This window comes from Melanerpes formicivorus, unplaced genomic scaffold (genome assembly GCF_026170545.1).
Source record: "Melanerpes formicivorus ecotype bairdi unplaced genomic scaffold, bMelFor1.0.p_v2 SCAF_18, whole genome shotgun sequence".
NCBI lineage: Eukaryota > Metazoa > Chordata > Aves > Piciformes > Picidae > Melanerpes > Melanerpes formicivorus.
In genome coordinates, this window is record NW_027142370.1 from 5,010,476 (window position 1) to 5,024,210 (window position 13,735).

General features: G+C 47.4%; 1 protein-coding gene across 1 annotated transcript in view; it reads right to left on the reverse strand.

The window, feature by feature from the left end:
* ATRN (attractin) overlaps positions 1-13,735 on the reverse strand; it is a 166,607-nt gene that overhangs the window by 65,790 nt on the left and 87,082 nt on the right. Inside the window, exons 20-24 of the mRNA XM_068149435.1 lie at positions 7,635-7,728; positions 6,669-6,721; positions 4,495-4,589; positions 3,018-3,096; positions 2,511-2,668 (exon numbers count right to left, since the gene is read on the reverse strand). Coding sequence (XP_068005536.1) covers positions 2,511-2,668; positions 3,018-3,096; positions 4,495-4,589; positions 6,669-6,721; positions 7,635-7,728 — 479 coding nt within the window. The remainder of the gene's footprint in view (positions 1-2,510; positions 2,669-3,017; positions 3,097-4,494; positions 4,590-6,668; positions 6,722-7,634; positions 7,729-13,735) is intronic.

A 13,735-nucleotide genomic window follows, 5' to 3' on the forward strand; every position in this document is an offset into this window, starting at 1 on the left:
ATGTGGTGCTCAGGGATATGGTTTAGTGGTGAACCTTGTAGAGTAGGGTTAATGGTTGGGCTTGATACTACCAAGGGGCTTTTCCAACCTGAAAGATTTTGTGGCTCTGTGCAAAGGAGGTGCAGGTGAGCTTCCTGGAGCAGCCCATCACCAAGTAACTGCTAGGCCCAAGACATTTAGCACCAATAGGTGTTGGGAGAAAGATGGCAGAAAAGCTTTAGTCTGAGGGGGAAATGCTTTTGTTGCCTATGAACTGAAGAGCAGATTAATGGAAATCATACAGACCACATACTCCTGGATGTGATGTTGCTGCCAGACTGCTCCATGATAAGGGAGGGTCTCTCAACCAGTAAGGGCTGCTGCTATTCTAGACTTGGTTTTGGCAAGTAACAAGGGCATTCAGAAGAGCTGGTGATAGAAAATGAGCTTGGATGGAGAGCACCCAAGCACATTCATATTGAGTTAAGGATAAGACAAGGCAAGTGTTGTAAGAGAACCAAAGTTCACTCTTTTTAACTATGCAAAATGGAATAATGCAGTAAAGTAAAGGAGATAAGGAATGGGAAAGCAGCCATCTAAGCAGTCCTCTCAGGTCAGAGATGCAAGAGTGCTTAAAAGCTGCAGCCTCAGAACTAACCTCAAAAGGACATTAGGGACAATTAAAGGAATCGATGTATTATGGAGGGCAAAGGGATTCATTAGCAAGAAGCCAGCAGGCAGTAGCAAGATAAACTAAGAACTGCCAAATGTCAAGCTGTGCCAGGCCTCAGCACACAACAAACACAATAGCAAGAGATACTTCAGCCACAGAGTTAAAGGAGATCAGAAAGGGGAAGAAAAGCAGGGGGGCTGTAAGGATGGGCAAGAGATTAAACCCATCAGCTGGAGGCCTTCATGGAGGACAAGGATACTGAACATCGGTGCAAGGCAAAGCATCTAATGGGAACATGGCTATGAAAGGAGACAGAACTCTCATGTTCTGATGCATTCAATGCTATGTCTCTTGCTTTTACTGGCTCAGGAAATAACATCTCTGGTAGCAAGGCTGCCTCTTGATCAGGGCCTGTTGTGACAGGGCAAGTGCAGATGGGTTTAAACAAAGAGGGAGATTTTCAGAACACAGGGAAGAAAGAAATGGGTTTTTTTTACACTGAGGATGGTGAGATACTGGCCAAGGTTCCCTAGAGAGGGGTGAATGCCCCATCCCTGGAAATGTGTTCCAGGACAGGGCTCTGAGCAACTTGCTCCAGTTGTAGAGGTAGCCATAAGAATCAGCAAAGCAGAACAGTGCCATAAAAGGAGCTAGGAAGGTCCATAAAGACAGCAGAGACACACTGTGGAAAGCAATGCCTGACCAAAACTGTGCAAGTGAGATTAATACAAGAGAGCACAGAGAAAAAAACAGATGAGGCAACTGCACCTGAAAAACCTGTTTCACAGGACAAGGTGATAAGGGTTTGTGTTGCTTAAAGCCAACAAACAAACACTAAAGGCTGATAGAGGATGTGACCTGTACAAATTCATCCAGGGAAAGCAGGAGTCTCAGCTGCCAAGCAAGAAGATGGATGGGACCTTTAAGCTCAAGGACAATACTGACATAGGAAAAGTAAGTGGAAATTCACCATAAGTACAGGTAGAGTGGGGACTGCAGTAGGCACAGGAGAGCTTAGGGGACAGAAGGCAGCACTGTTAAAACATCTGAGGTCTTAACACACTTCTGCACCCAGAAATAGCAATACATAAATCAGATTGAGGCACAGTCCAGCACTGAGTATGGAAAGTCAACTATCAGCCAATCCAACTTGTAAATGAAGGAAAACCTGATTTGATTCTGACTCCTGTGATTAATGATTTGATGAAGGAGAAGCCTGAATAGTTACATCATTACACAGGTGCCCACCTCTGTAGGCAGCACCTTACATCCTGAAAGCAGTGCTTACCTCAATGAAAACAATGAGGCTTAGGACCTGCTGAGTGCCCAGACCTTGCAGCTCTAGCAAACTCCTTCACAGCTAATAATCAGGACTAGACAAGGAACTAAAACTTCACCAATTCATAAAGTAAAATATCTCCAGCTGGCAAATGGTTACCAATACTGTGAGTCTTTGTTTAGCTCCACAACAGCAGTCAGAGATGCCATAGATTCATACAACGGTTTGGGCTGGAAGGGACTTTAAAGATCATCCAGTTCCAACCTCCCCACCATGGGCAGGGATACCTTGCACTAGATCAGGCTGGTCAAGGCCTCATCCAAGCTGGCCTTGAACACAGCTCTGTAAATAAGCAAGTGTCCAGCTTTATGCCACAGCACACATTCAGATCCACTGGGCTGAGGCAACACCAGAACAAGATCAACCTTTCTGCTCTGAACGAGGAACCTCAAGCCCTTTGTGTGCTGCAGGATTACACTGAGAGCATGTTCAGTCTGGAGAGCACCAAAGTGCCACCCTGCCTGAATGGCAGCAAGGAGGACTTTCAGAGAGTGAGCTCCACACAGGAGCAGGCCCTACCTGAATCTTTATTGGCCAGGTGAAGTTGCTGACGTAAACGAAGAAAGTGATGTTGGGATTGTTGCGGAAATCGAATTTCTCATTGGAGAAGCTGTCCTTGTACTCTTTGATATTGCTTCTGGAAACAACTGGGATCTCCTCCCCGGCCTGGGTGCCAGCTGGTTTAAAGGAGCAAGAGAGGATGTTTCAATGCACTTGTTAAGAGGCACACACAAAAAGGGCAAAGCGAGATGAGTGTTAATGTTTCACAATCGACTTCTCCCAACACAGCTACTTGAAGCTACACAGCGTTATCAGGATCACTGTATGCCAACACACTGCATTACAAAGAAGCCAATTTACCCCCTCGGTGGCTCCAAAACACACTGTTAAGACAGAAAAACATAGCTCCTTGTCATGTTTTAGTGCTGCCCCCCCAAGCCAAACACTTAAAGCCGTTACAAGTTCACAGGTCAACCCCCCCAGGTCTCTCCAATTCAATCTGCATTCAGATCATGCTCACATTACCTGCAAAGCTTGTAGACCAAGTGATGTTGAGGTTGAAGTTTTTAGATGCATTGATAAACATGTCCAGGTCTCTGTTTTGCTTGGGGGAGGGGGAAAGAAAATACATTTTCAGGGTAAGAATTTTACTGAGCTGTTTCCTAGCAAATCTTCACTGAAAAAAACCCAACATAATCATGGGATTTGTATTCCCATGAAGCAAACACAGCAAGCAAAACACTATTTACATTTCCTGAAAGCAGCACTCTCCTCCCCAAGAAAAGCATCACAAAGAACAAACCCATTCACATGTATAAAAGAAGTCAGGAAGAACAGAGACAACAGAATAGACCAGACCAGGTTGAAAGAGTTGGGGCTGTTCAGTCTGCAGAAGAGAAGGCTCAGAGGTGACCTAAGTGTGGCCTTCCAGTATCTGAAGGGGGCCTACAGGAAGGCTGGGGAAGGACTTCTCAGGATCTCAGGTAGTGATAGGACTAGGGGGAATGGAATGAAGCTGGAGGTGGGGAGATTCAGGCTGGAGGTGAGGAGGAAGTTCTTCCCCATGAGAGTGGTGAAGCCCTGGAATAGGTTGTCCAGGGAGGTGGTCGAGGCCCCGTCCCTGGAGGTGTTTAAGCCCAGGCTGGATGAGGCTCTGGCCAGCCTGATCCAGTCTGAGGTGTTCCTGCCCATGGCAGGGGGGTTGGAACTAGATGATCCTTGTGGTCCCTTCCAACCCTGAATGATACTATGATAGAGACCTTCAAGATCATCATGTCCAACCTATCATCCAACACCACCTAATCAACTAACCCATGCAACCAAGCACCCTGTCAAGTCTCCTCCTGAACACCTCCAGTGATGGTGACTCCACCACCTCCCCAGGCAGCCCATTCCAATGGGCAATCACTCTCTCTGTGTAAAACTTCCTCCTAACCTCCAGCCTAAAACATCCTGGGTGAACAACAAGCAAGACTAGAGCAGCTGTCCAAACCACCATAAAGAACCAGCTCAGGCTCCTTATGGAATTCTACCATGAAGAGTTGAAACTGCATGGCCAAAAGAAGCTCAGAGGGGGTTGGTCTCTTCTCCCAGGCAGCCAGCACCAGAACAAAAGGACACAGTCTCAAGCTGTGCCAGGGGAAGTTTAGGCTCAAGATGAGGAGAAAGTTCTTCAAAGAAAGAGTAATTGGCCATTGGAATGTGCTGCCCAGGGAGGTAGAGTCATCATCCCTGGAGATGTTCAAAAAAGGATTGGATGTGGCACTTGAAGCCATGGTTTAGTTGTCAGGAGGTGTTAGGTAGTAGATTGGACTTGATCTCCGAGGTCTTTTCCAACCTGGTTTATTCTATGATTCCATTTGCACTGTGGAGCTGCACAAATGTGCCATATAGAGATTGCATCTGGAGACCCACAAGCTGTAACAACTCCTTGACTCTCTGGCCAAGAAACAATGAACATGTACCCACAGGATGAAGTTGAAGAGGAAAGGAGCAAATTTACCTCCTCAGGTGTTGCTACAAAGTTGATGGCTGTGTAATAGCGATCATCCTCTTGAGACAGGCTGAAGGTGAACTGATAGTCAATGAGCAGAGTGTCTGTAAGGAACAAGTGGAGAAAGTTATCTTGGAATAAACTAAACTTCTGCAGAGCAGACCTGGGACTGGGCATCTACCACCTCTCTGGACAACCTGGGCTAGTATTCCCCCACCCTCTGAGCAAGAATTTCTCTCCCTGTATCCAGTCTAAACAAAACAGCCCTGGAATCCCCACTGGGGAGCGCTAGGAGCTCCTCACATGACAAGTTTCCATACCTCAGTGGACTGCTGAGGGAGGGTTTCTACAGAGCAGCTGCTTCTTAATGGGCACAGCTGACATTGTGATCTGGGTCACATCATGGCCAAGCATCCCAGGACCAGTTTTTGGTCTGCCTGCATGCCCTCCTATGTCCATGTCTGCCTCGGGCAGGGTTACCACCCTTCTGCTCATCAACAGTCACTGTCATTAAAAGACAGCCTCATGACTGGCACATATGCCCCAAGCCATGCAGAGAGATTCCAAGCAGTAACAAATATGAAGCCACAGACTAGATGTTCTTTTTGTCTTATTGGCTGCTGGAGCCCCCTTGTTGGATGGTCACAAGCTGGACAACCTTTTGACATCTACCCACAACTCCTATGAAGGAACAGAAGTTTTCATGGAAGAAAACCAAGTGAGAGCTGGCACAAGGCTGCTCCTCTTGCATGAAGCTGTTCCTGGAAGAGCTGTAAAGTTTTGACTTTCCCCTTTTTTTTGTCCAGTTTACCAGCCCTGCCAGTGGCAGCAATAAGTTGGGACACCCTTGCAAAGAGACTGCCATGAGAAGCCATCAGTGACCTTGTCTGGCTGAACAAGCAGAGTTCAGCTTCACTAAACAGAGCACATGGGTAATTTCTGTGTTGCACAAACCCACTCTTTAAGACTCCCAGCTCTGTGTACTTTGTGATCAGATCCACCCAGGCTTGCCAGTGTGCTGATTGCTAATATTTGTAAATAGAAGCTGGAGAGTTTCCATGAAGTAATTTCAATCTTGGCAAAGGATCTCCTCCAATTGCAGGGGAATGCAACTGCTCATTTCAGAGGACACGTGGAGATGGTGCAGCCTCATCCATTCCAACAAGGAACAGAAACTTATACCATCAGCATCCTGCATGTACTAAAGCTCTAAAGACAGGCTTCAGCTCTGACTTATTAGGTACAGACTTTAGAGCATTCTCCAGAAGACAAGATCTCATTTCAAAGACACACAAAACACATCTGAAAGTTGGTTCTGAAAGATCTAATCATCACACAGACCTTATCATGAAGGCTTTTCTCATTCCCTTTAAACAATACTTCTGAAACAATTCCCCGTTTGAAAGATATTTTTCAGTCCTTCCCTTAATCCTCTAAATTTTAAACAGATGCTGAGGCAAATAAAGCAAGTTTTAAATCACAGAACCCAAACATTGTAAGAGACCTCTGGAGCTCATCCAGTCCAACCCTCCTGCTAAAGCAGGGGTACCCACAGCAGCTTGCCCAGGACCACAATGTCCAGGTGGGTTTGGAATCTCTCATGACAAGAAGACTCCACAACCTCTGTAGGCAGCCTGCTGCAGGGCTCCAGCATCCCCACAGCAAAGAATTTTCTCCTTCTGTTCAGATAGAACATCCTGTGTTCCAGTTTGTGCCCACTGCCCCTTGTCCCATTACTGTGCACACCACTGAAGAGAGTCAGGCCCTATCCTCTTGACCCTGCTTTTCAGTTCTTGCTGAGCATCAATCAGGGGCTGCTCTTCTCCAGGCTCAACAGCCTCAGCGCTCTCAGCCTTTCCTCCTCACAGAGATACTCCAGACCCCTCAGCACCTCTGTAGCCTCTGCTGGACTCTCTCCAAGCAGTTTCCTGTCTCTTTTGAACTGGGGAGCCCAGAACTGGACCCCAGGACTCCAGACTTGGCCTCACTAGGGCAGAGTCGAGGGACAGCAGAACCTCCCTGAACTTGCTGTCGACACTCTTAATCACAGAATCAAAATCCAATACATAATCCTAGACTCACACAATCTTCTTCACCTACCCATAACACAAACATAACATTTGGAGAACCTATTTTAAACTTCCCACGTTTTCACCCCCAAACAAAACCCCAGGAGTACTCACAGTAACACGTTCCTTTGAGTGGGTTTCCCTGATACCTGTTTTCAACTTCACACCTGAAAAGAACACACATTTCCTTTTAATCAATGGAAGTTGTTGGGGTTTTTTTTTTTACCCCCAGTTTTATTTATTCCCAGCCACTAAAAAAAAAATCAGGAAGTAAATCCTGTGCTGATAGCAGTGCAGCATTACAAATAAAAGCTGTCTGCCTGAGCTATAGTGGCCTGCTGGAGAAATTCCCTGATCCCTGCAACTGGCAGGCAGCAAAAGTGAAGCTCCAGATATTAACCTTTGCATCCACTTGGAATGTTGTTTATGAGCTCTGCACAACTGGTTTACTCCAGTGAGCAGCTGAAGTTCCCACCTACATTTGTGGCTCTTCCAGGCTCTAGGGCCCATAAATGGTTACTCACGTGAGCAACACTTTAAATAAGCCTGGCCATGAGATTCTTTGGAATGAGGTTATTTCCACTAACACTCCACTAAATGCATTTCTGTTACGCTACAGAGAGACCTCCAGACAAATTGGTTGCTCTGAAACTGCTCCATTAAAATGCTGCAATGTCAAAGTCTGCTTTCAGATCTATCTGCACTCCCCCTGCGCAGCAGCAGCTATCGCACGGACAGCGCACACCTACCAATTAGAAAGTGACTGCAAGAGGGATAAAGCAAAGCAGTATCTATGGTTTAAAGGGGAGTGGGGGTGTCATTCCCCCCCCCCCCCATCCCTCCTGCATGACATTCCCATTTGAAGTGATCTTAAAACTAGAATCTTTTGGAACTCGTTTTTGCCCGTCATCTCCTCCCCAGGGGGCGCACGGCTGGCTGCCCCGGCAATGAACTTAGGCAACTGCCAGCAGGAAGAGATGAGCAGAGACAGCATAAATACATTCACTGCAAGAAGTCAGGGGTCCATGCTGGTATGGGCTTGGCCTTTTGATTTCAAATCACCAAGAGAAGTGAACTCACAGTTGACATTCGTCTCCCTTTATTCCCTTGGTGGTGCAGAAGCACTTCCCCGTGTTCGTGTTGCAGACAGAGGCGTGGCCGTTGCACTTGCAAGCTGTTGAGCAGAGGAGGGGACAAAAAAACGCGGTGTTGAATGAAGCAAGAGCAAGAGCTTTGATAGTAATTAAGTCCTTGGGCTGCCAAATTGAGATACATCAACAAGTGGAGTGCCCAGGAAGTTTGGTACTCTCTGGTTTCTTTGCCATACAGGAGGCAGCCAAAGCTAGAATCGTGCGTCAAAACGCACGGAGCCTGGGCTCCAGGACTCAGGGGAGGATGAAGTCATGACCACACTCTGCTTTTCAGTCTCCAAAAGTTATTTAGCACTGAAGGATATCATAACTGATATAGACAGTAGAATTTGGAACAGCTTTGGGCTGGTGAGTGTATTTCCAACTCCAAACTCCCGAGAGATGACTCTCTTTGCAAACAGAGCAAAGCTCCCAGGGCTTTCGGGGCTTCTTCTAGGAAGAAATGAGCCCTTGAGAAAGTGATGGCACTGTCAGCAGCATCAGGGGATCTGCAGTGCAAACTGGCTGGGTTTGGAGTGCATGCCCCAGTCTGTTTTAGCCTGGCCTCACAAGCTGAGGTGCCACCAAGCCATGGCTGAAGCAGATCGACATGTCCTAGGCTATCATACAGTTACAGAATGGATTGGGTTGCAAGGGACCTTTTAAAGGTCATCCAGTCCAACCCTCCTGCAGTCAGAGCCCCATACAGCCTGACTTGGAATGATTCCAGGGATGGAGCATCTAGCACCTCTCTAGACAACCTGGGCCAGGGTCTTACCACCCTCACAGTGTGAAAAATGTCTTCCCTCTATCTAGTCTGAATCTCCCTCTTGGTTTGAAGCCATCACCCCTTGCCTGTCACAACAGGCCCTGATAAAAAGTCTGTCCCCAGCTTTCTGATTGGCCTCTTTAAGCACTGAAAGGTCTGCCTGGAGCCTTTTCTCATCCAGAATGAACAACCCCAACCTTCTCATTCTGCTCTCACTGCAGATTGGGTCCAGCCCTCCCATCACTGCTGTGGCCCTCCTGACTACATCAGGCTTGTGGCATGCCCAAAAGAGCAGCTCCTAGACTCAGAGCCTGCTTGAGATGCAAACCAAGGTATGACAGTGGGCACAGACAGGAGATTTACTCCAAAATCTCTTACTCCTGATTCAAATTTAGATGCTAATGCTGACACACTGTGAGACCTTTGTTCATAAAGGAGTAGAGGAAGTACATGTCAAAGAAACCCCAAAGCAAATCAGTAACCAATGGCCACTGTAACTAGGAGAATGGATCTAACAGCCCTGCCCAGAGGCTGGGAGCCTTTCAGAAGTACCAGCAATGAGCTGGAAGGTGCATTCATCTGGAGCTGTGCATGGCAGAGAGCACAACATACACAAAGGTTCCTGAGCTTGCTGGAACCAGAATGCTTTGAAGGCTGGTGTCTTCTGTTAGGCAGACACAAGCCTCCTCCTTCAGCAGACATGTCCCATTCCATGCACCTGTAGATTCCTAGACATGAAGTCCCCCTTCTGAACATCCATGCCAACCTTCCATCCTATTCTATGAATCCTTTTGATGACTTCTTTACACTGGCATGCAATGGAAGGTGCATTGTATGAGGGACACTTAATTGTGCTTCTCAGAGGTGGATGAGTGGTTTCCTAGCAGCAACACGGAACAAAATATGAAGGCTCATTGTGGGGACAAGCAGACTGAATGGAGACTTGACAAAATAATTGCATTCAGTGAAGCCAACACACTTCTCATTAGTGGCACTTGAAAAAAAGTCTAATTCTTAATACTACTGAGATTGCCCCGTGCTGCCTTCCCGGTGCCTTGCAAAAGTGAAGCAAAGTGAGACTCCATCAATATTCAGCACTAACACACATCAGCATTAGGAGATGTTTCCTGTATCATGTTGTTTAGATCCCAGTATCTTCAGCTCTGCCATCAATGCTTCCTCACCCTGCTCTGCAGCCCAATGCTTACCAAGCCTGAAAGCTCCAATATCTTCCCTGAGAACAGCCCTTGTTCATACAGCAGCATCACAGAATGGTTTGGCTTGGAAGCGACCTTTAGAGTTCATCCAGTCCAACCCCCTGCATTCAGCAGGGACATCTGCAACTGGAGCAGGCTGCTCAGAGCCCCATCCACTCTGACCCTGAATTTATTTGTCTGTTTTCCTACCACCCCCATAATTGGAGCTCATTCACTAAAGGCCTGGAAGATACACAAGAAAGAGAAATGATCTCTTGGCTTTGCAGGCAACTAAGATGCTTGGAAAGAAATCATTGACCAAATGTACTAGATACCCTTGCTTGGAGGCTTAAAGTTTCCCCCTAGAGTCTGATGCTAGAGCAGGAAGCCAAAAATTCCTGGAAATGGCTTTCTGAGTTCAAGCCATGGTCACAGTCTGATAGTGAACCACCTTACAGTGAGGCTCCTTCCACCTCCTTCACACACCCTGGGTCACAGCCTCATTGGGAGATGGTCACTGGGATCACTGCCCCTCCTCCTGCACTGTGATGGTCCAGCATACCAACAGCAGCAGCACAACCCACCTGCCCAGCACACCAAGAGCTTTAGCAGTACTCCAAGGAACTGGACAGCTCAGGGAGGGGGTGGTGGGGTGGGTAGCTGGCAGGGCCATGGTACCAGCACAGCTCATCTTGGGCCACCAGCACACGCTCCACGGAGGTGTTCGGCAGCGCTGCCGCAGCAGCAATCTGATCCCAGGCATAATAGAGCTTTCTGTTCCCTTGCAAATAACTTCCTTATCTGCCACTAACAGATTTCCATGGGAAACTTTAATCAGAACATTCAGAAAATCCTGAATGCAGAGAAAGCACCTTGCAGCTATTTTTACATTTGATGTGCTGCAGTCCCTGCCCTTCCCCATTAACTCCCCTCCACGTTGGACGCTTCCTAAAAGCAACTGCTGAGGAGGGATTTACCTACCAGTTAGTCATTATCTGCCCAGCTCCAACACCAATGCCTGGGCTGATATGCAAACAATTCTTTCAGAGAAATAACTGCACTTTGTCCCTTTTTTTTTCCCCCCCTGCAATACAAGCAATATAACAAAGTTGACCTGCCCTGGTGGCACAGAGGAGCAGGAAAGGGCATCTCATTTCATCCGCTCTTCTTGTTCCTCTCTGGCTTTTGAACCCCATCACTACCACTTCCAGCTCTGCACAGCCTTACCTGCTACTGTTATCCTAAAGCTTAGCAGAATGGGAAACACCAAACACTATTTCCAGCACTGAACATTTCCCATTTGGAGGATACTTAAGCCCCAGTGCTGAGGGGATTTTGGGTGGATGCTGCAGAGCACAAGAATCACGCAGAATGGCAGAGGTTGGAAGGGACCTCTAGAGATCATTCAGTCCAACCCTGCTGCTAAAGCAGGGTCACCCAGGACAGGCTGCCCAGGATCACAATGTCCAGGTGGGTTTGGAATCTCTCCAGAGAAGGACACCAGAAGGAGACTCTGAGCAGCCTGGTGCAGTGCTCTGACACCCTCACAACAACAATTTTTCCCTTGTTTAGGTGGAACTTCCTGGGTTCCAGTTTGTGCCCACTGCCCCTCGTGCTATCATCACTGGGCACCGCTGAAAAGAGTCTGGCCCCATCCTCTTGTCCCTCACCCTTCAGTTCTTGCTGAGCACTGATCAGGTCCCCTCTTAGGCTGCTCTTGTCCAAGGCTAAACAGCCCCAGGGCTGCCAGCAGGCACTAAGGGTACAACCACACAGACACTCGTGCATCAGGCTGGAGTGTGCCAGCAGCCATCTGCAGCAGGGATGGGACTCTGGGCTTAAAAACAGAGCAGCATAAAACACTGCACATAAATGCACAAAAGAGTGGAATCAGCACATGGAAAAGGAGAAAGGACCATGGCTAGGAGAAAGGAAAAACCAGGAGTTGGCTTTGTTACCTGTCAGGAGATCCTTGTCTTAAAAATCCCTCTCTGGAAGCCTTTCCACACAATGGAAGTTACTAATGGCTGCATCAGGATCATTTCCTCTTGCTTTCTCTCTTCCAATCCACCTCAGTCTTTCTACCCAGCTTCCTGCTTCCCACATTTTCCTGACATCCCAGCACACAGTGTTAAATTACAGCAAATGAGAAACCCAGGCCCAAAGCACTTGAGAGAGCAAAGCACTCCTGACATGAGCTACTGGTCTCATCAGATAAGGAGTGAATGCTGCTCCACAGGCTCTCAGTACATTTCCTCATTTCTTTTTCAGGCATCTGGATGACTTGAGTCTATCATTTGTTATCTCAGCAACAAACTATTCTTGGACAACCCTCACATGAAAGCCTGAAGGAACTGCCTGGCAATTTCCACATGTGCAGAAGAGCAGCAAACAGAGGGCAGGTTGTGATGCAGTGATCAAACCCCAATGCTCACAGCACAGCTGGCTGTTTTCTCAGGCCAACTCAGTCTCCATTTCCTCATTCCTACACTTCAAATGCTGCTGACACAAAATAGGTTTATGGCTATCAGAAGTATTTAATCTCCCAGATACTGTCCTGAAGTGTGGTGTCAGAGATGCATCTTTCCCTTGGTGCTGCTCCAACTGCACGGAGCAGCTGCTCCAGCACCCTTGTCCCGACATGAGGCAGCCCTGTCACTGTCTGCAACCTCTCCTTCTCCTTCCTCAAACCTGTCCACTGGGAATTTGTTCTTCACAGCCTCAAACTTGCTCCTCCTTCAGGAATTAGGGCAGTCATGCTCCAGCTGCTGATGCTGATCTTCATCCCACAGGTCAATGATGCTTCCAGCAAACACCACATGAATTGTCCAACATTTTCTGCTGGGTTGTCCCCACACTTAGAAGCAGCAACTCAGAGTCTTGAGTTTATCACTTAGCACTCATTTATTTCTTCTTTATCTCCTCATTTATCACTTCATTTATTTCTTCTCAGATCACAGAATCATAGACTGGGTTGGGTTGGAAGGGGTGTTTAAAGATCATCTAGTTCAACCCCCTGCCATCAGGAGGGACACCTGCAGTTAGAGCAGGTTGCTCAGAAGCCCACACAACCTGATCAGGAATGGTGCCAGAGATGAGGCATCTACCACCTCCTTGGGCAACCTGGGCCACTGTTCCACCACTCTCAGTGTAAAAAATTCCCTCCTCTCTAGTCTGAATCTTCCTCTCATAGTTCCAATCCACCACCCCTTGTCCTGTCACAGCAATCCCTGATAAAATGTCTGTCCTTAGATTTCTTACAGGCCCCTTGAAGCACTGAAAGGCCACCAGAAGGGCTCCCTGGAGCCTTCTCTTCTCCAGGCTGAACCCCAACTCTCTCAAGCCTTGCCTCACAGCAGAGAGGTTCCATTTTTGTGGCCTTCTCTGGACCTGTTCCATGCCTACAAGCCAGCCACACACATTTCATGCAGGTACTGATTCTGCTCTGCCACTGAGCCATGTTACTGCTGTTCTGCCTGTACCCAGTTATACCACTGCATGTAACTTTAATCCACCAAAGCTCTTTGGAGCAAGAAGTATGGTCCCTGACATCTGTGTATCACCTGCCACAGCTGGAGTCTGGTCTCCCCCTCCTACAACACTACAAAATGTTGCAAGGCTCAAGGGCAAAGCTCCAACCCTTACATGTTCCTTTCTGACTCTTGCTTGTGCTGGGCTTTCAGAAAGCTCACTTTTCCCCCCCAGTTTGTTAACTGGATCTTGCACAACAGAAAAAAAGGTCTTTGTGCCAAGGAGTCCCAAAGCTCTTTACAAACTTAAAATGCAATTTTAACAAGGATCACCTAATCCTCCCTTGAAATGCAGCCAACTCCTCAGTGCAATGTGGCAAGCCTTTTATGGAGCAGACAATTATAACAACCACCCCATGACATATTAACCAAATGTAACAGAAAATGGAATTTAGATCAGTAGAAATTTGTCCAAGACATTGGGACTGACTTTGTTCCCTCTCAAAACAGAACTGCCAAGACACTGAAATGCAAACATTTTTCACTGTGGTCATTTAAAGCTTACAAAGGAGGGCAAAACAAAATAATCATCATCTTTGTCTTGTGCAATGAGAGC